Genomic DNA, 23,450 nt, shown 5'->3' with positions numbered 1-23,450 from the left:
TAATCAAACTGACAAGCTTTTGCACAACAAAGAAAACCAAAAAGAAAACAAAAAGACAACTTACAGAATGAGAGAAAATAACTATTTGCAAATGATGTAACAGACAAGGGCTTCATCTCTAAAATATACAAACTTATACAACTCAACAGCAAAAAAGCCAACAACCCAATGGAAAAATGGGCAAAAGACCTGAATAGACATTTCTCCAAGGAAGATATACAGATGGCCAACAAGTACATGAAACAATGCTCAACATCCCTGATTATTAGAGAAATGCAAATCAAAACTACCACGAGATACCACCTCACACCAGTCAGAATGGCCATCATTAATAAATCCACAAATAACAAGTGCTGGAGGGGGTGTGGAGAAAAGGGAACCCTCCCGCACTGTTGGTGGGAATGTAAGCTGGTACAGCCACTATGGAGGACAGTATGGAGGTACCTTAGAAAACTATACATAGAACTACCATACGACCCAGCAATCCCACTCTTGGGCATATACCCAGACAAAACTTTCCTTAAAAAAGACACATGCACCCGCATGTTCATTGCAGCACTATTCACAATAGCCAAGACATGGAAACAACCTAAATGTCCATTAACAGATGACTGGATTAGGAAGATGCGGTATATATACACAATGGAATACTACTCAGCCATAAAAAGAACAAAATAATGCCATTTGCAGCAACATGGATGGAACTAGAGACTCTCATACTGAGTGAAGTCAGTCAGAGAAAGACAAATACCACGTGGTATCACTTATGTCTGGAATCTCATATACAGCACAAATGAACCTTTGCACAGAAAAGAAAATCATGGACTTGGAGAATAGACTTGTAGATGCGGAGGGGGAGGGAGTGGGATGGATGGGATGCTTGGGGTTAATAGATGCAGACTATTGCCTTTGGAATGGATTTGCAATGAGATCCTGTTATGTAGCACTGGGAACTAAGTCTGGTCACTTACGATGGAGCATAATGTGAGAAAAAGGAATATATACATGTATGTGTAACTGGGTCGCCTTGCTGTACAGTGGAAAATTGACAGAATGCTGTAAACTAGATATAATGGAAAAAAATTATATAAATAAAAAATAAAATCAACTAGTAAGTCAAAGAATTGTCACATATATGCATAATTCTAAAATAATTTTGGTCAACTAAATGTAAATAAATTAGATGATACTGACTTCCACTGTGCCAAATAGAACCATTTTATTGACCCTTAACTTTTTATTTTGCTTTTTAGGGCTGTACCCACAACATATGGAAGTTCCCAGGCTAGGGGTCCAATCAGAGCTATAGCTGCCAGCCTACCCCACAGCCATAGCAACACAGGATCCAAGTTGCATTTGTGACTTACACCTCAGCTCATGACAATGCTGGATCCTTAACCCACTGAGCAAGGGCAGGATCGAACCCGAATCCTCGTGGATCCTAGTCAGGTTCATTTCCACTGAGCCACAACGAGAACTCTGAGCCTTAACTTTCTTTTTTTATAATGATTTTTATTTTTTCCATTATAGCTGATTTACAGCATTCTGTCAATTTTCTACTGTACAGTGAGGTGACCTAGTCACACATACATGTATACATTCTTTTTTCTTACATTATCATGCTCCATCACAAGTGACCAGACATAGTTCCCAGTGCTATACAGCAGGATCTCATTGCTTACCAATTCCAAAGGCAAGAGTTTTCATCTGTACAGTCTTAACTTTTAAATTCAATTTCCCTTGAATCTACTTCAATTAATGTTCATATTTTTTCCCTTTTCTAATTTAGAAGGAAAAAGATTCCTTTTTGTCTCCAGCCCTAATTGGGCCATCGAAGTCCTTAAATCCAGCTTTTCCTTTCTCTTCTTCTTTCTCCACATGGAACTTTACTCTTGCTTTTTAATATGCCCCTATATGTTATTTCTCCTTTCTCAAAACTCACAAACAAAACTCTTTTTTTTTTTTTGGTGGGAAGAGAGTCATGCCTGCAGCATGTTAAAGTTCCTGGGCCAGGGATGGAATCCATACCACAGCTGTAACCAGAGACACAGCAGTAACAATGCCAGATCCTTAACCTGCTGAGACACAAGAAACCTCCACAAACAAAAATCTTTTCTCCATCTTCACATCATCCTGTGTCTACCTTTCTTTTTTTAAGCCCAAATTCCAAATAACTCATAGTCATGGTTTCTATTTTGCCATCTGGCTTTTGCCTTTAACCCACTACTGAAATTGCACTCTACCAGCTCACAAATGATTGCTGATCAGTAAATTCCTTTGAGCCCTCATCTTTCTAAATATTTTTCTTTTCTTTTCTTTTTTTTAGGGCTGCACCCGCAGCATTGGAAGTTCCCAGGCTAGGGGTTGAACTGGAGCTGGAGCTGCTGCCTACGCCACAGCAACGCAGGATCCGAGCTGCATCAGTGACCTACACAATAGCTCACGGTAATGCTGGTTCCTTAACCTACTGAGCGAGGCCTGGGATTGAACCCACATTCTCATGGATCCTAGTAGGGTTCATTACTGCTGAGCTGCTGTGGGAACTCCTTTCTTGACATTTTTTTGTTGACAGTTGACTATCCTTCCTTGTTTAAATGCTCCTCCCTGTTCTTGGAACATTATACTACCCTTTTTTCCTCCCCTCTTTTACAAATTGCTCTTCCTTTCATGCCATTCTTGGCTTTCCTCCACAACACTCCAAAATTAGGTGTTCCCCAAGGCCCTGTCCTCTTTTCCTGGCAAGCCCTTCCCTGATAATCTTTCCTGTCTACCTTCCATTTCGAATACCACCTTTATGTGAATGATCCCCAAGATTAAATACAGCCAGTATCCCTTTTGTGAACTTCTAACCTATACTTTCAGATGCCAGCAGGACACAGCTACCTTAGTGCTCCTCTGGCATCTCAGACACAACATGTGCAAAGTTACCAGCTTCTCCACATCCACTTTTCTGACTTTGTTGTTGTTGTTAAACATCTCAGTTAACCAAGACTAAAGACTTTGAATGATCTCTTACTCCTCTAACTTCCTTTAAAATTGTAATCAGTCGTAAAATTCTTTCTGTTCTTTATGTCCACAGGCACACTCATCTGTCATGACCTTCTCATCAACATCACTTCCATCCCTATGGATAAGGCTGTCATCACCCCTCAGCTGCACAGTCACAATCACTTCTTAATTGATGTCTCACTCCAGTTTCCCCCAATCCAGTCTATCCAATTCAATGCTGCCAGAGCAGTTTTCCAAAAAGGATAGTTCTGAGCCTAACACTTCCCTGACTAGAAATCTCTAACAGTTTAATTGCCTATAGAATAAAGTTAGACTCCTTGACTTGGTAGTCAAAAACTTCATAGTTTGGGCAGCATACTTTTTTGGCCTTACAAATATATCAGTTTCCTATTTCTATGGCTTAGTGTTTGAGAATATGGACGCTTAAGCCAGATTGCCAAATTTGAACCCTGGCCTCTCCTTTTATTGGCTGTGTGACCATCGACAAATTTTGTAGCCTCTCTGTGCCTCAGTTTCCTCAACTATAATAAGAATAATAACACTTACAAGGTTGTTGTGAAATTTAAACATATGAAAAGTGCTTAGAAAAGTGCCTGGCACAAAGTAAGCTCCCTGTATGATGTTTTTCATTGAACAGATATTGACCGATGCCTATACATATGCCAGGAACTCTAAGGACTTGGGATAATATCGGGAAACAAAACAAACAAAAATCATGGCCCTTATGGATTTTACATTCTATAATAAAAACAATAATAATTATTAGTTGTATACCTTCTTCCTGCATTATCACCTTTAAAATTCTACCTTTACTTCAAGATCCACTAAAATGCCATCTTGAAATCTTACCTTGCAGAAGGTTCAGATTTGAACTCCCTCAACTCTTTGAAGTTGAATTATAGCATTCATTATATTCTGAACACTCCACCACGTATTATCAAACATCAAACATATCAAATGTAATGCTTATTCGCATGTTTTTATGACCTTCCTTGAGGGAGTGTAGTGCTAGCAACTATTCCTATTCATCCTTGTAGATAATATCACATCATATACCTTGTACTCAGGCACACAGTAGATCCTTAATAAATATTTCTTGGATGAATGTAGGTAAAGAACTCTTTGGATGGGCTTTCATTTGATCTCTATTAATTGACCTTATCTTCTTTAGCTGCAAATATAAAGTAAATTTAAAATTTAGAACATTTTATTTTCAACTCTGGAAATACCAAATATCAGTATTAAATATTTATTGCTTACAACTTGGCTTTATTCATCATTATCACTTGGTACCTTGTTTACTAGTAGGCTAATTTTTGTTGTTTTGCTTTACTAAGTATATTCTACAGCGTAGTTAATGTCCCGTCACTACTGTTTGAAAAGTACCCCTAACCTTTTATTACAGAAGCCACCATAGACAGCATATTAATTATTGTGTGTTCTATGGTCAGTACAGATGTTTCCCATTTCTCATTTCCAAACATGATAAAAAAAATTACCTAGGTACTCATCTGCAATTTTCTGGTTCATTACTTATTGTCCTCCTCCACTCCAAAGAACTGTTTGAAAATTGTTTTCATGACATCTGAAATAAAAATTTAGTTTTTGTGCAAGTTATCAACTCTTTCCTCTAAATTTTCTCACTATTCTCCAGCAATAACTAGAAAGATCAGACCAACCCCAGGTTCTCTTCTACTTTCCAAGCTATATTTGTTCAATGCTACAGTAAAATATGGTCATATTATATCACTTTATTTATTTATTTATTTAATCTGTCTATTTATCTTTTTAGGGCTGCACCTGTGGCATATGGAGGTTCCCAGGCTAGGGGTCGAATCAGAGCTGTAGCTGGTGACCTACACCACAGTCATAGCAATGTGGAATCCAAGCCACATCTACAACACGCATCGCAGTTCATGGCAATGCCAGATCTTTAACCCACTGAGCAAGGCCAGGGATCAAACCTGTGTCCTCATGGATAATAGATTCGTTTCTGCTGAGCCTTGATGGGAACTCCTTTTATCACATTTTAAATCTCCTTGATAGCACTTAACCTTGCTAAGCCATCTTGACTATTTCTTTTCTCCAGGCAGAACCCCATCAGAATGGCATAATGATCTTCTCCTTTTTTAATAACAAGGCCAACACAATGGATTTTAAATAATGATCAAGGATTTTTTTTTTATTCATTAAGTTTCAGTATCATTACAGAAAATGTTATGGTACAGAGTTGTTTAACATTATTTTTCTTTGCTTTTGATTTCCACATGAATGCTGGTAACACTAATATCTGTACAAGATCAGTCTTTGATTTTATTTTTTGTTCTGTACAATTTTAAATGTATTGGTTAAAAAGGCTGTCAGCACTTAAGGAAGCATTTTTTCCCCCAGTTTGTTTTTTCAAATAAAAGGTATCCAGTTACTGCCCAAGAGTACTGTGCCGTGAGGCCACTGGGACGAGAAACCTCCCGGACGCTTTGCAGGGATGGTTCTCCTTGAGGCAGGGCAGGGCCGCCACCCAGTCACTCTTCATTTGGCACTGTGCACATAAACACGAGATACATGATAAAGAACAAGCAAAAGCTCTCTGTAAAGCGGGTATGAAGCATACTAAGAAGGGAAATCCAAGTGTTGCCTACGCTAGTATAAATAAGCAGACAGCCTTGATTTAAGAGCATAAGTAGTTGTATTTTAAAGATGAGAAAAACACAAGTTCTGCAGGCACCTACTGCTGTCTACTAAAAGCTATCGCTATCAGACCTAGCATTGAACACACAAAGCAATTTGCGAGAAAGGAAAAATTTGCTTTGATATAATCAGAATAGAGTTGTCTGTTAAGATTCATTTTTAGGTGTTTTTTTTTCTTTAAAAGGTATTTAAATTCTTTTGAAATATAGTTCGAGATGTTGACTATACAGATCAACTGTTATCCAAATCAGAAAAACTAGCTGTGCCGTTGCATATTACAGGATACAGTCAATGATATGTGGACATGCATCAAAGCTTTCTCCCCCGGTGACCATCATAGCCGGCCGATGACCATGACATCCACCACCTCGCCCTTGTGGAGCTCCACGTACTGCTCTGTCTTTGGAGGAAGCATCAACAATCCATTGGCGCTGCGCATGCTCATCAGACGGCTGCTCATCTGATTACCTAGGAGGAAATACTCTCATTACAGCAGCACCAGCATCACAGTGTACACATGTGGAGCCCTTGTAGTTCTTTTCCAAATAAAAGCCGATGAACAGAAACACAGGTCTTCAAGATGAAGACAGATGATCAGGCTTCCCAGTACCTTTTACAGATGACCTTGCTACTGTATCCTGCTACCTTCTCACTGAACTTTAAAAATAAACATTAGAAATTATTGCTTAAAAGAACAAAACCAAACTTTTATAGCATTAAGGAAAATGCCACAGAATTTCTCAATTCAGGCTAAAATGTGATGTGTATCTGAAAAGAGAGACTTTGGAAGTTCCCATTGTGGCTCAGCAGTAATGAACCCAACTAGTATCCAAGAGGATGCAGGTTCGATCATTGGCCTTGCTCAGTGGGTTAAGGATCCAGTGTTGCCATGAGCTGTGGTGTAGGTCGCAGACATGACTCGGATCTCGAGTTGCTGTGGCTGTGGTGCAGGTTGGCAGCTGTAGCTCCAATTCAACCCCTAGCTTGGGAACTTCCATATGCTACAAGCATGGCGCTGAAAAAAAAACAAAAACAAAAACAAAACAAAAAACCAGTGAAAAGATAGGCTTTTAAAACCTATTACAATAATAATGATAACAACTGCAGTGGCTACCATTTCTTTAGTATTTTCTAAGCACCAGACAAGGTGATAGGCATTTTCCTTATATTCTCAAAGACTCAAAAAGAGGTGAGATAACTTGCCTAAGGTCCTACTAATTGGTGGCCAAACTGAATGCAAGTCTCTGATAGTAAAGCCCACATACTTAGTCACTGCGTTAGCTGATGTTGGCACTTGACAGGACTTTTAGTTAACTTTTTTTTTTTTTTTTTTTTTGGAGTTGCATCTAAAGTCAGGTAAAATAGGACTAGGGAAGTTTGGGATAAAAGTTTAAAGTCTAGAGGAAGTAGCTGCAGAACTCTGAATTATCAATATTGATCTCTCAGTCCTTGGATTTTACCAATATCTAGGGTATAGTAAAGGCTACAGAGAATCACACTACAACTGTCTCACATTTCAGGTGGTAGAGCCATAGTCCCCTCCTTTTCTTACAACCAAAATTATGCTCAGAACTTACTCATGGAACAAACAGAAAAAATATTCCGTAATTCTAGATTTTATTCCAAATGTTTATCTAGAAAATATGGTTCCATGGAATAACTAAACCATTATTATTTTTTTTCTCTTGTCCTATGATGCTACACTGTTTAGGAGTAATTGAACATCTAATCTTTCAAAAGGGAAAATGTACAATAATTACAAAATTAGGGATACTCCAGGAAGGAGGTTATATATAAATTTGTGTTTTAATGGAACAGGTGCATAGAGATACCTAAGGGTGTGAATGACTCACCTGTACTTTGTGCCCAAGGCAGTGGTTCTTGGTGATGCCAAGTCAGTATACACCGATGGTATTCTGGGCGAGGATCCAGTTTTACATCACAAGATAACTGTAGAAAAAAGAGGAAAAGAAAACAAACTTGATCACCCGATCATCTCTTAGAACTCCACGGTGGTGGTGGTTGTGCAAAGAGTGAAATGGACATGAAAAATATCTTGGCATTCCGCTGTTTCCACCACTGCCACCTTATGTTCTTAATATAGGAAGTCTTGAGGTTGGGTTGCTCTGGTGAAAAGAGAAAATAAGGCCAAGACGTTGGTATTTGTGCAGGGAAGAGGAAGATGAAAAATATAAAGTCTACTTTTGAAGTCAATTTTACCTTTGACCTATGAATTGAGAAATCAAAGCAGATTTTTAACATGGAAAATAAAGGAGGTAGACCTAAACAAACAAAAAAGCTCAATATTCATTTATCTGTGTGTCATCTGTCTGCTTCTCTATCCATCCATCCAGTAAAGACTTACTGAGGTACTATTCAGCTACCCATTCATATACTTATCTTCAACATAAAAGGATAATTACTTTTCTCTTGATTATTCCCCAAGCGTCCCAATACGGATATACAATCTCATTAAGACAAATAAAGTAGTCTCTACTAAAAGTTTGGTTTAGCTGAATCACTGGTATTAGAAGAATTCCTTCCAATGAGTCTTTGCTATGGAATGGCATCTTTCATATCTTTCTAACAGCCAATTTCAGTTCACACACATGATACAGAATGACCAATCAACCTTCACCCTGGAGCCATTTAAAAAAAACTACGTCATTATATTAATCCTGAAATCTGATCAGTTGAAATGATAACGTGTTGGTAGCAAGTGCCTAAGAGGTATTGCTTGAATAAGTTTATACTGTATATATTATGATAGTCCATCAAAGATGAGTTCAATGTTAGTGAAAATAAGACTCCTTCTAGTGTATGAGAATTAACATTTTTCTATGAGCATAATAATCGTTTAAGTTACTCGACCTTAAAATGGTCTAAAAATCTTTTATTCAAAGAAAACACAATGCTTAGATCAAATGATACAACTGATCAAATGATACAACTGATACTTGCATATCCTGAAAATTTTAAGTGTATTTATTTCCAATCCATTCTCATTACTTTGTTTTAAAATATTCTAATTATTAATTCTGACAATCTATACTCTTCCTCTGGAATTCAGAATAAAATTCAATTGTAGGGTGTTTTTCCTTGATTAAATCACATCTAACTCTTGTACTTGATATTACTTATGCTGAGACTCTATTTCCTGTCTATGGAGTGGGGGGAGGGCAGAGGGTAAACGTATTGTTCCTAAATTATTCAGTGCTTACCTGAGGACAAAAATATCTCTTTCTTTCAACTTCTGTGCATAGGTGTGTGTTCTCCAGTACTAAACCATAAGAGCTATTCATGTGGCTGTGTCATTTGCTAAGTGTTTAAGGATCTCCCCACCCCACTACCACAGCAATGATACTGACTGGCTTATGGCAGTTCAGTGGAGCAAATACTGGGACGGGAAGATGCCCAGGCACCTAGGTTCTACTCCCAGTTTTACTGTTTACTGGTGTGCTGCACTGCATGTTATTTTGCTTTCCTATACCCGTTTGTTCACTACAAAATGGGGTGATTTGTTTTAAAGAAAGATATTTGTGTTAATTTAAGAAATAAGAATCGGAGTTCCCATCGTGGAGCAGCGGAATGAATCCAACTAGGATCCATGAGGTTGCAGGTTTGATCCCTGGCCTTGCTCAGTGGGTTAAGGATCTGGCATTGCCGTGAGCTGTGGTGTAGGTTGCAGATGCGGCTCAGATCCTACATTGCTGTGGCTCTGGAGTAGGCCAGCAGCAAGAGCTCCAATTAGATCCCTAGCCTGGGAACCTCCATATGCCACGGATGTGGCCCTAAAAGGACAAAAGACAAAAGACAAAAAAAAAAAAAAAAAGAAAAAAAAGAAAAAAAAAAAAGAAATAAGAAACTGCATCAAATTGAAATGAATGAAGTTTCTTCATTTCTTCATAGCCTCATGAACAGATGTTCCTTTTATAGCAAGAGATGAAACTAATAAGATTTTTATGGTATTTTACTGAAATGCAGAATACTTTACTCACCAATATATTTAGTTGTATTGACATTATAGTTCTGGTATATTACATCATTTAGTTTAAGAAAGCAACTATTTACTGTGAACTTCAATGCTTGTAAGAATGATATATCATGAGTAAATATACACTTTTTTGTGTGTGGAAAAGCATTGCAAATGGTGGATGTTTCACTTTTGATGATTCTTTTCTCTACTCATTCAAAATTGGGCAGTGAGCTGTGTTTCTTTTGAATCACAGGAGTCTTCTGTTTCCTTTGAATATATTTCTGGCACATAGTAGTTACTCAAGAGATAAAATTGTATTATTTGGTGTAGTACCATATTGTATGCTCTACATATAAATGTCTAATGGAGAGAATTAGAAAAAAAGGTCAGTGAAATAAGATAATCCACAGACTGGGAGAATATATTTGTAAAAAACACATCTGATAAAGGCCTGTTATACAAAATACACAAATAATTCTTAAAACTCAACAATAAGAAAATGAATAACCCAATCAAAACTGGGCAAAAGAGCTGAACATCTTACCAAAGAAAATATACACGAGAGGAAGTATGTGAAAAAAGATTGCCATCAAATGTCATTAGGGAATTATAAATTAAAAGAAAAATGAAAAAAAAAAATGAGATATGACTAGATACCTACTAGAAAGGCCCCAAATCCAAAACACTGGCCATTCTAATCTTGCTGAGAATGTGGAAAAAAGGCACTCTATTCATTGGGTGGGAATGCAAAATGGCACAGCTACTTTGGAAGTCAGTTTGGCAGTTTCTTAAAAAATTAAATATATTTTTATCATACAATCCAGCAATCACACTCCTTGGTAATTACCCAAGTGAACTGAAAGTTTATATCCACACAAAAACCTGCACATGAATGTTTATAGCAGCCTTATTCCAGTTCTAATTGCCATAGCAACAAAGATGCCCTTCAGCAGGTAAATAAACAGTGGTATATCCAGAGAATGAAATATTATTCTGTGCTAAAAAGAAATGAGCTATCTTGCTATGCAAAGATATGAAAGAAACTTAAATGCATATTACGAAGTGAAAGAAGACAATCTCAAAAGGTTACATACTGTGCGATTCCAGCTATGACATTCTGGAAAAGGCAAAACTATGGAGATAGTAAAAAGATCAAGGGTTAGCAGGCAGGGATGAATGAACAGAATAGGAATAGCAAAGAGGGTTTTTAGGGCAGTGAAACTGTACCATACTACAGTGGTAGATAAAGTGATTGTACACTTGTCAAGACTCACAGAACATAACAATATCAAGAGTGAACCTTAATGTAAACTATGGACTTTGGGTGATGATGTGTCAGTGTAGGTTCACTGATTGTAAGAAATGTACTACTGTGTTGCAGGATGTTAGTAGTGGGGGAGGTTGTGCATGAGTGAGGATGGGGCAGGGATGGCAGTTAATACAGGAACTCTCTGTACTTTTGGCTTAATTTTACTGTGAACCTAAATGTGCTCTAAAAAAAAAATAATTTTAAAAAGGGGAGCAGAGTTCCCATTGCAGCTCACCAGGTTAGGAACCTGACATAGTATTCATGAGGATGTGGGTTTGACCCCTGGCTTTGCTCAGTGGGTTAAAGATTTGGCATGGCCTTAAGCTGCGGTGTATGTTGCAGATGTGCCTTGGGTCTGGCATTGCTGGGGCTGTGGCACAGGCCAGCAGCTGCAGCTCCGATTTGACCCCAGCACAGGAACTTCCATATGTTGCAGGTGCAGCCCTAAAAAAAAAAAAAAAAGGTAAAAAAAGGGAGACTATTTTGTCCTTTCTCTTTGTCCTGTCCAATCTTATAGACAAATGACCTCAAGAATTATCTAATATGGTAAATAGTTGCAGATACAGTGTAATAATATTATCACAGAGCTATTTACATGGTATAAAAGGGAATAAAGAAGCATATAATTGACCCTGTTTAGGGACATTGAGAAAGGCTTCACAGAGGGCACAAAGGGCATGATGCCTGTCTTAACCATAAAGGAATTTTGCAAGCTGAGAAAAGAGATGGGGTGGCTAGGAAAGAACCTTCTGTGGAGGAGATCTCATGTCTACTCTGGAAGCAGTAAATAGCCTGGTATAGTCAGTGTGCAGGATGGGAAGCAGATGAAGCTGGAGGGGAAAACAGAACTTGGGATGGAGGGCCTCCTATGTTCTCTTGAGCAGTTTGGATTTAACCCTGGGGTCATGGGAAGCACTGAAGAATTTTAATTGGATATGCTGCCATGACTAGACTTATAGAAAATTATTGAAAAGGAGGCAGTACTAGAAGAAGGGAAACCATTAAATGTTGGCGTCATCATTCAAATGGCTACAAAACACAGGGGATGTGGATGGTGGAAGGGGCTTAAGGAGAGAGGTGAAGATTTGGAAAACTGCAGTAAGGAATGAAAAAAGCTGATCCATAGGATACAAAAGGACCAAGGGGAATTTTGGCCTCTGCTGAGATTTGTAAATTGAAAGGGATAATTTCAACAGCTGTACACACTTCTCTAGTATTCAATAGCCTGGGAATAAATGTGAAGGACAAAAAAGAGAAGACTGACCCAAGTTTGTGGATTCATTGAGTGACTGTAGTGGAAGAAAGGAGAGGCAAAAAAAAAAAAAAAAAAAAAAAATCGAGGGTTCTAGAAAAACACTGAAGTGATACACCATAGGATTTTGGTTGGTTGAGAGTAAAATCAAAAGGGGCTTGTGGATGAGGGAAAAGGGCAGGGGGGTTTCTATTCTTTTATATCTACTGGTAGGTAACTTGCCATTGTTAAATTTTATGGCAGAGTTGGTGATTTTTGAGATGGAGCAGTTCAAGGTATTGTAAAGGATGTGTGTGTGTGAGCTGCTGAAGTAGAAGTAAAGTTATTTAGAATTATGGACATCAAGCAACTGATAACAGGTGAAGCAGAGAGAAAAACTTATAGACAATTGCCAAAGACCTGAATGTCTTGGGAAAGTCTGATTGCGCTCATAATGAGGGGAAAGTGAAAGCGCCAGAAGATTGGGGGGAAGAAATTGGATTGAGAGCTGCACAGATTGGAGAAGAGAGTTTGTGAGAAAACAGATGACCAAAGGGAGTCTATTTGGGTGGAGGCTGAAGGTGACACGCTCCAGGCTCTGGTTAGTGTTGAGAGCCTGGACTCTGCTAAACTCTGGTCAAAGCTTCCAGAGAGTGGTTAAAGCAGCTTCATACTAACTTTTAAAAGTACTAGAGAAGTTATGAGGCACCAATTTCATTAGTCTACCAGAAAGATTTTTGTGCTTATCTGCCCTATAAATCATCTGTCTAAAATTTATCATGTTAACGTTAAAATTCTTGCACATGCTGGTGCAGATCAGTTTCAAATTAATTTTTCCAAGGTTTTTACAACCTAGTTACATTTTTCATCTCCTAATAATAAAAAAAACTGGTTTACATTTCTTATAAATCATAGACAGTTCTATCACTTTTTAAATTTCTCTTTTTTTTTCTTTTTTTCTTTTTAGGGCTGCAGCATATGGAAGTTCCCAGGCTCGGGGTCAAATCAGAGCTGCAGCTGCTGGCCTAAGCCACAGCCACAGCAATGCGGGATGTGAGTTGCATCTGGAACCTACACCACAGCTCACGCCAACTCCAGATCCCCAACATACTGAGCAAGGCCAGGGATTGAATCTGCATCCTCATGGATACTGGTTGGATTTGTTCTGCTGAGCCACAGTGGGAACTCTCCAGTTCTACCATTTTCAATATCATATAGGTCATAATATTCTTATATAACAAGCATCCAATAATATCTTTTGATGATCAGTGACTGATCTTTTTTAAAGGTGAATAATGTTTCATTGTACATATGCACTTCATTTTCCTTACCCATTCATCTGTTGTTGGACATTTGGGTTGTTTCCATATCTTTGCTATGGTGAATAAAGCTACAATGAACATGGATGTGCAAATATCTCTTTGAGATCCTTATTTCAATTCTTTTAGACATATACTCAGAAGTGGCACTGTTGGATCATGTGGTAGGTCTATTTTTAATTTCTGAGGAACCTTCATAGTGTTTTCCATGCAGCAACATGGGTAAACCTAGATAGGGGACATTATGCTAAGTGAAACAAGCCAGTCTCAGAAGGATCAATATTGCACGCCTTCACTTACAGGAGGTATCTAAAAGAGTCAGACTCACAGAGGCAAAGAATAGAATGGTAGTTGTGAGGGGCTGAGGGAGGAGGAAATGGGAAATTGTTGCTCAATGGATGTAAAGTTTGTTAGGGAAGGTGAATAAGTTCTCAGGATCTGCTACATGACATAGTACCTATGGTTAACAATTATACCATATTGTTACAGCACTTTAAGATACTTTAAGAGGATAGTTCTCATGTTAAATGTTCTTACCATGAAACAAAGAGACAAATCAAAGAACAGGAGGAAATTTTTGGAGGTGATGGATGTGTTTAGTCCCTTGATTATGGTGATGTTTTCATGGGTGTTTGCAGGTGTCCAAACTCATCCAAATGTCTACATTAAATATACGCAATTTGTGTATATCAATTACACTTCAGTAGAGCTTAAAAGCAAGGAAAGTACAGGTTTGGTATTGTGGTTTACATTGCCAAGAAAATTGTTCATTAGTTACACAGTGTGTTACATAATTGAGCAGTAGCAGTAAATCAAATTGAAGTTAGTGTTGGTGGAGAAGGGGACTGTAATTTCAGAGTGACTTTTGCTGTAGGTGTATTTCCTCAGTCTTAGTCCTTTTCCAAACTGTGGGGTTTCCCTTTCCTTCTGATTCACTACAGTCTCTTTCTTGTTCTTTGTCTTTTTCTAAAGTGTTTAAAATTTATCAGTGGGGTGGGGGTCACAGAAAAAATGACCAAGTTAAAGTGTCCTTCTCTGTAAATTTACATAGGAGAAAGGGAATTCTCGTCGCTCCTTCTACACAGGTACGGTGTTAGTTTAGTATTCTATGGACCATTTTGTCATTACATATCCACTCCCAAGGGGACTTCTAGCTGGAGAAAATTATTCACCTTAGAAGTAATGGAATAATGTGGAAAGGGATAAAACAGACTCCTCTCCATTTTCTATCCTGAGGAGAATATAACCACATTTTCCCTCAAAACTATTATAAAAGTCTAGATATTTGTTTGGGGCAGTGAAAAAAAATCATAGCCTTATTTGTTATGAGGCTTCAATTTTGGTTTCTGGTTATTAGAAAACATTACCCTGGCTTTGATGATGGTTGGCCGAGGATCCAAGATGCCTTGCATCTTTCTCAGTGCAGGCACAACAAAGAGATTGCAGGTGACCACAGCTGACACAGGATTCCCTGAAAGTCAACCAAGCAGTTATTTATAGTATATACAGAAAAATCTGCCAAATAATTATGACTGTTTATACCTTCTGGTATTATAGGGTGTGAAGTGACTAATCTCTAGTCTTCCTCTTCAGAATCACCTTGAATCCAAAAGGATGCCACAGTAGAGCTTCAGTAAACTAAATTCCATGGAAAGTGTAAATATTTGGCTCTACTGGTGAAACGCAGAGACTTCTGATGCACAGAAGCTGTTTAACACCATTTATTTCTGCTTTCCTGAGAGCCATACATTGAAAGCTTTTACTAAGCAGTTTGTACTTGCTATTTTTAAAATGTTCTAAAATTACCATAGTAATACATGCTCAGTGAAAAAAATTAGAAAGTAGGATAAGCATAAAGAAACTCAAACAAAATCCCCTCTACTCAGAAATTTCTTTAAATTAAAAACATAAAACTAAATGATGTCAGATGTTAAGGACTTGAAGATGAACACTGTTAGGAACTGGATTATGTAAGCCCCCTTCATATGTTGAAGTCTTAAGCCCTAATGTGACTGTATTTGGAGACAGGAGCTTTAAAACTTCAATAAGCAGCAGGTGCGGCCCTAAAAAAAAGACCAGTCAACAAACAAAGAAACAAAAAAACACAGAAGAAAGGCCATGTGAAGACATTGAGAGGTGACCATCTATAAGCAAGGAAGAAAGATCTCAACAGAAACCAACCTTGCTGGTACCTTCTAGTCTCCAGAACTGTGAGAGGATAAATGTCTGTTGTTTAAGCCACCTAGTCTGTGCTGTTCTGATATGGAAGCCTGAGCAGATTAATATAAATACCAAGCTCTTTTAGACTTACAAGAAAAATTTGAAGAATTCAATTGCACCTCTCCAAGCAGAAATTTGGGTGTATCATGTACTTCAGGGAGAGGTAAGATGGGATATGAAAAAAATGACTGAGCTAAGAATAACAGATTTAGCTTCTTGTGTGGTATTGTTAACAACCAAGCTGTGTGACCCTGGCAAGAGTTCCAAAGCTTTCTGGGGCTAACTTTACTTATCCACAAAATGAAAGATTTGGATTCTATGATTCTCAATATCCTCTCTGGTTCTAAAATTCTGATTTTTATAAATTATATAGTGGTATGTGAGTGTACACACACACACACACACACACACACACACACACACACACACACTGGGAGGCGGGGAATAGTTATAAGATTTTAGGTTCCCTTGGCCTGGCTATGTGCTGCTAATTTCATCATCAAAATAAAAGGCAATGGTCAGTTTAGCTTGTTATTAGCTAAAACCATACCTTTAATTATCTTCTACTCACAAAAGCAGTTAAGAATAGATATTTTTAAGTTGTAAAGTGAGGAGTGACATTAATTATCTCAATAGAAAAAATGAGTTGTTCCACAGAATAGCAAACTCTTAATGAGAATCAATTGCTTTCCCCTTGCCTCAAAATATAAACAGATGAACATTTTTCTGGAAAAGCAAAAAAAGGAAAAAATTAGAAAGCAACTGTTCAGTAATGGTTATAGAATTCTTACACTGCTTTATAAAGTTAATCTATAAAAATGAATTGCTTTATATAGGAAAAGGGACTGGAAGGACTAATACAAAAAATTGCAAATAGTAGCTATTTCGGGGGAAGGAGGTTATGAATAACATTTCTTAACGCTTATCCATATTTTCTAATGTTTTTATAGTGAACACATGTTAGTATAATAATTTGGAAAAGTTAAAAAAGAGCAAGTAGATACATCAAACTTTAAAGCTGCTTTAGGACTTCCTGTCGTGGCTCAGTGGTTAACAAATCCGACTAGGAACCATGAGGTTGAGGGTTCGATCCCTGGCCTCGCTCAGTGGGTTAAGGATCTGGTGTTGCTGTGAGCTGTGGTGTAGGTCGAAGATGTGGCTCGGATCCCGCGTTGCTGTGGCTGTGGTGTAGGCCGGGCAGCTGTAGCTCCGACTGGACCCCTAGCCTGGGAACCTCCATATGCCGCAGGTGTGGCCCTGGAAACGACACAAAAACAAACAAAAAAAAAACCAAAATAAAGCTGCTTTAGAACTTATCAATTTTAGTAATGGCTTTAAATGCAAGAACCTCAAGAAAGTAGAAATCCAATTCCGACAATCAAAATCTGACAATCAAAATTCTGACAATCAAAACCACTTCGCTGGTTCTACAATCAACATGTGAATTGTTGCTGCCCTCTTTTGGCACATTTGGGCTGAGCGGAGATCTCAAAATAAAGCAGCATTTTGAAAATAGGCTATTTAGTTCTAACTTCTTTGGCAGATCAATGACACTTAGTGAGTAATGGCAAAATAGGCTCCCACTACAACATACCTTGTAGGTCAAGTGTTATATCTCCTGTAGACAATATAAACAGTTTCTTTCAGGTAAACTGAAGGCAGGAAGAGGATCTTGTTTCTCTATACAATCATTTCAGAGTACTGAGATATATTCAAGGCCCTAAGGAGTTCCATACCACAGATACATTTTGAGGACTAAAATTTATATGTCTTCTCTCTTAAAATTTCCTATATGATGGCAATCTAATCTCTTTTACGCTTATAGGTAGGGGCTTGAGAAATATTTTTAAAGTTGTGAATTTTCCGCCTGCCTTCTTTTATTTCTCTATTTTGAGATTTATTTAATATAAAAAAGCAGATAAATATCCTAAAGCCACCAGACTTGTACATTGGAAAGGAGTAAGTAGGTTATTTCTGAAGGAATCTATGTCAAAAAATAAAAAATGGGACAGTTACAGATCAGAGGATTAAAAGTTGAAAAAAATAGCAAGTAGATATATAAAACTTCCACTCTGCTTTAAAATCTATCAAGATTAGTAATGGCTTTAAAACATGGCTTTAAATGCACAACCAGAGTCTGAAAATTGTAAACCGAACCACTTTGGATTTTTTACAATCTGAACATATGAGTTTCTGTTCCCACAGAAGAGGGTGGGATAGTGATATGGTCAGACTGATGGGAGGCTGGGATGTGCCTAGGAAGCACCAGTACTGGCAGTCCCTTCTTCTGTGCAGTCGCTCTCCCCCACCAGTCTTAACTTGGCAAGAACCAGAGGCAGCTTTGTATTTTTCTGTACTAGTATTTGCATGGTGATTTAATGTATTGTGCTTTGGCCCCTTGAGCACATTACTTGTAGTAGTGGGAGGTGGTTATATTGCTAACTTCGACCAATTTCCTGTAAGGGGAAGGGGGTGCCCTAGAAAGATGTAGTGATAGCTAACACCTGATTATCATCTTGGGGTTTGGCATATTCTTTGAAAGATACTATCTATTTTGACTCTCACACTGATCCTATGAAGAAGATGGTAGCCCCATTTTATAGATGAAGAAACGGCTTCAGAGAGGTTATGTGATTTGCCTGAGATCACATAGTATGAAAAGCTAGTTGCAGAGGATACAAAAAGATTTTGGTTATTTCTCCAGGAAAAGGAAAAGAAAGATTTCAATTATTCTTACCTGGTAGTGCAAAGATTATTTTTCTTACACCATCAATATCCAAAGTTGCAAAAGTTGTTGGCAGACTAGAGGAGAAAAAGACGTTATCTGTTAATAACTGCTGAACAATCTGACAAGTAAATGAAATACTTTAGTTTCCTTGTTACCTGGTTCTTAGTAAAAATACTTCTCTGTTGACTCTCCTTTAAACCTTTATAACCTGAAGTGTTTCAAGAACATTTAACTTAATTTGTTTTTAGCATCTTCTGTTTTCAAGTAACCGAACTTCCTGGTTTTCTAAATTTTATTCTTTTTCCCTTCTTGCCAGTGTCACAGAAGTGTATCCCAAATCCTAGATTTTCTCCACCCCTCTAGTTAATAATGTTTATATATTTTTTTTTCTGCTGGAGAATGATAATTATTCTTATTATCAGAAGACTACTTGATAAGACACTATCAGAAAACTGCCTATTTGTTCAAGATGAGTATCTCAGCCTTTTATGACTATACTCATCAATAAACATAAAAGCCTCTCTCCTAAGAAGGGAGTTTTTTGAAATGTCAAAATAAATAAAATACAATGCCTAGAAAAAAATTAAAGCAATACAAATTTTAAAATCTTCTCAAATTATACTTCCTCTCTTGAGTTCTGACAGGGGGAGTGCAGAGGGGTATGAATGTGAGTGGCACAAAGGGGGCGGGTGGTTAATAATAGCGATTTTTTTTTCCCACTGACTGCCCTTCATACAGAATTTCAGCTCAAATTTCTATTACATTAATGAGATGAGTGATGCAAAATTCTAAGGGAATGCTGAACTTTCCATATAGCTGAAAAATTACCCTTTTAAGTACCCAAGTTATTCCTCTTTTTACTATTTTTGCTGGTTGGTCTTTCAAAAATGGCTCACTCATTTTAATGTTAATAGACATTAACATTTTTGGGGGGGGCACATGTGTGACATATGGAAGTTCCCAGGCTAGGGGTTGAATTGGAGCTACAGTTGCCGGCCTAACACCACAGCTACAGCAATGTGGGATCTGAGCCGTGTCTGCGACCTACATCACAGCTCACGGCAATACTGGATACTTAACCCACACTGAGCAAGGCCAGGGATCAAACCTGTGTTCTCATGGATACCAGTAGGGTTTATTACCGCTGAGCCCCGACGGGAACTCTGAACATGAACATTTTTTATGAATCATAGCCAGCATTATTAACTGCATCTACTCCTCTATGATATGGTGATGTTCGGTCACAGGGGTATTAAACCATAACATGACAACACGCAGTGCTGTTTCTATAGTTCTTGTGTCTGTTTATGTCCCACAGTTTTTTTTCTGTGGGTCCCCTTAATGCCAGATTGCCATCATCTTGATGCTTAAAGCTGGTCTTAGGTTTGGGAACCAGAGAGTGGTAATAAAATTGAGTATAACCAGAGAGTTATATTGTTAGAATGACAGTAATAATAGTAATAACAGAAGTTACTATTTTAAAAGAAACATCTAAGCAGTACATCCACTATTTCATTTTTTTTACAAATGTTAACTATGATTTTTATTGACACATTACATATGCAGTTTCCACTATTTCATTTAATTCTTACAATAGTTCCATGAGTTGACAATTATCATCTCATTTTATAGATGAGGAAAATGAAACTCACAGAGATTAAGTAATCTGGCTGAATCACTCATATACTAAATGGAGGAACAAAAATTTGAGCCAAGTTTTTTTTTTTTTTAACTTTATGGCTCATAATTAGGTAAGGCTTTCATAGGGTATGCTGTGAAGTGTTATTATATGGACTTTGTAACATCTATTTTTGGCTCTGAGGATTTTTTTGCTTACTTCCTGATTCTTTGCTGTATTTTAGAAAAATGAGATTAGACTGTCATATCCATTTATAGATACGTTATTTGGCAATGATTGTTACTGTGTGACAAAAATAACTTCCAAGATACATTCTCAATAACAACTATGTTCACTGTAGAGGACCCATAAAAACTGATTGGTAGATCTGGTTGATAATACTCCAGATGCTTTTTGAGTATCTCTGTCTCTAAAATGAAAGAGGTTAATTGCATTCTGAATGCACGGTGTGTGGGAAGAGCAAAGCTAAATTGTTCTTGAGCTTTTTATATTTCTTCTTGTTCTACTATTAAGTGGCAATTACCTTTAAATTCTGATCTTCAGTATAAAATTTTGGCCAATTAAAGAAAGCCCATTTAAAGTTCTAAACCACGTTTTTAGAGTAAACTAACACATAATAAGAATGAGAGGGCATGTAGAACACCTTCCTTCAACTGTATTTAAAGCCAATTTAAATCATCTTTTGAATCTTGCACACAGGTACTGTGATTTCTCTAAAGACATTCATTTTAAAAAGATTCCCTTACAATAAAGCATTCTATTACTGTGCATTGCTATCGTGAGTGTCCTTGCTGGACTGTGAAGTTTTTGCTTAGGGTCTGGAAAACCATTTCCTTGGAACTCAACACCTACTGTTCATCTCTACTCTCTAGATCAGAATGTAATAGCTTTTACATAATGACTGAAGTCACAGAATGTGATGGCTTTGAGGGAGGAGAATAAACAGTAGGAACTGATAAACTCCTATAGCAGAAGTAAGCGATAAATAATAGGTTAAAAATAAAGCAAGTACCAAAATTATACATCATGGGTGCTGAGATTAATTTAAATAAGAGCTATCATACAAATATGTCTTCTCTAGAGGTGAGGGCAAGTAATGTCAGTTTCTTTCTCACCGCAGAGGAACAATCAACTCAGTTTTGGAGCTTAGTGAGAAGTACATTGACATACTTTTGGTATGTCCTCTGTATCCTAATCAAATTAGTACTGTTCAGGAAGACAGGGTTAAAAAAAAAGCCTGTGTATTCACAGCATAATAATATTTGCTTAAGATAAAACATTCGTAATAAGAATGATCCTAATCCAACAGTTTCTATAGTAAAAGGGCCTTGTCGCTGGCAGCCATATAGGAGCAACTGCAGAAATACGATGTCCAGAATTCTAAATTCTATTAGCTTTAGGGATAATCTTTACTTTATATCTCAATGTAAAGCCTGATCTCTGTCCTAGAACTGACACGAGGTACCCAATAAATCAGGGAGATTAGGAGGGCTGGCTTGACACCTAAAAAAAAGGCTTCTGGAATTTGCTGCTAGTTCCCATGGCTCACTTTTAACAACTGGGCAGTTCCACCTCTAATCTGTCTAAGGTTTACAGGAGACCCATCAGAGTATAACTCTGAACTAAAGCATCATTAGTGGTGTCCCTGACAGCTTGGAGGTGTACTGGAATGCTCACCCACACACTGAGGCCTTCGAAGAGTTTATATCAATATCAAAGGTTTATAGAGTAGCAAGCGTCTGGACAGGCAGGCTATTGCTTAAAGGCATAGCCACACATATATTATCAATACCAGTGTTTGCATTCTTTGAGGATTTACAATGGATTACAGAACCTCCATTAGCCCTTCCTTAAGAAGTCATTAGTTTTTAGATGATATGCAGGATTGAGGTATGAGGTTATTTTTCTTTCCTCCTTGGAGGTAGTAAGAAGCAGTATGAAACATTATTCAGTAAGTATTTCTATAAAGGAAAAAACTTTGTGTCTGAATCTAATCAAACCTTTAGAACTAACTTCCAGTGAACAAAATATACTGGAGAGAGAAAGGAATAAGTTAGACACCACCACAAGGAAGCAATCAGCCAAATCCATTCATTAGGACAAATCAATCAGTTTCTTCAACAAGTCAATGGCATGACCAAAAAAAAGAGGGGTTAGTAAATAAATGTTGTTTAATAGAGATTTAACAACCAAATACAATAAGTAGGCTTGACCTGAATATTAATTTAAACAAAGTATATGTAAGAAAGCATAATTTTCCTTGATATTTGGGGGAATTTTAATATGATGAGGGTATTTGTTGATATTAAGGAATTCTTATTTTGTTTGGTGAGATCATACCATTGTGAATATGTAAAATAATACTGCTGTTGTATTAATTTTGAGATGTATACTACAATGACATGTCTAGAATTTGCTTTAAAATAGTCCAGCCCTCTGTCCCCCCAAAAAGGTGAAGGATAAAACAATTATGGAAAACAGTTGTTAGTTACTGAAGTTGGGTGATGGTGATATGGAGGTTTCATTGCACTCCTTGCTTTTGTGTATGTTTGAGAGTTTTCATAATAAAATGTTTTTAAATGAAAGACAGAAACAGTATGAAGAGAAAAAGGAAAGGAAGGACCTAGACATGGGAATTAAAGGGAGAGAAAGTTTGGAAAATTGCTTTGCTTTGTTTATACCAAACCCAGTGATTTGTAAAGATGAATTCCTATTTCAGATAGGATATACATCTTTGCAAAGAACTCTAATACTATTTCTTTCATTAGAATAAATGATCTATAGAAGAAAATATAAAAAGAAAGCATTTAAACACTTCGTTAGTCAAAGCAAGTCAAACCAACCCCGCATATTAGATAACAAGATTATTTTCATACCCTGGTTTCATAAAAACCCTGCCAAAATGGATCTGGGCATGAAGATCAATGTCCAGCACCTGCTTGAGATAGTCCTGCAAATATAAAAAATAATCACCTTACTTTCAAACATTCTAATATCAGACTTTCAAACTTGAAATGAAAAAATACATATCTATGACTGAAATGAAAAGAAACACCTTATTTTAATGAATCTGATTTAGGACAAATATTCCTTCATTTGTTCATTCAATAAATATTGATTGAGTGTCTGGTATGTGCTGAGTACCGATCCATGTACAGGGAGATATAGCCTTGAACAAAAGAAACAATGTTCCTTCCCTTACAAAAATGCATTATATTAGGAGTAGATAATAAGCCAAATAACCACATTAACATACAAATCATTAGTTGATAGGTTACTGTCTCTTTTTTAAGGCAGAATTTTAAGTCTGAGAAAGAATGTTAATAAATAC

General features: G+C 37.2%; 1 protein-coding gene across 22 annotated transcripts in view; it reads right to left on the bottom strand.

The window, feature by feature from the left end:
* GPHN (gephyrin) overlaps positions 5,164-23,450 on the bottom strand; it is a 567,900-nt gene continuing 549,613 nt past the window's right edge. For 18 of the 22 annotated variants that reach the window (XM_021098013.1, XM_021098018.1, XM_021098005.1 and 15 more), the window contains 5 exon segments: positions 22,996-23,069; positions 18,490-18,554; positions 14,900-15,003; positions 7,551-7,647; positions 5,164-6,165 (listed from right to left, as the gene is read on the bottom strand). In XM_021098013.1, coding sequence (XP_020953672.1) covers positions 6,032-6,165; positions 7,551-7,647; positions 14,900-15,003; positions 18,490-18,554; positions 22,996-23,069 — 474 coding nt within the window. In that variant the 3' untranslated portion in view covers positions 5,164-6,031. 22 annotated transcript variants of the gene reach the window in all.

The sequence above is a fragment of the Sus scrofa genome, chromosome 7 (assembly GCF_000003025.6).
Source record: "Sus scrofa isolate TJ Tabasco breed Duroc chromosome 7, Sscrofa11.1, whole genome shotgun sequence".
NCBI lineage: Eukaryota > Metazoa > Chordata > Mammalia > Artiodactyla > Suidae > Sus > Sus scrofa.
The sequence above is the reverse complement of the archived record's forward strand: the minus strand, read 5'-3'. Positions and strand labels throughout refer to the sequence as shown.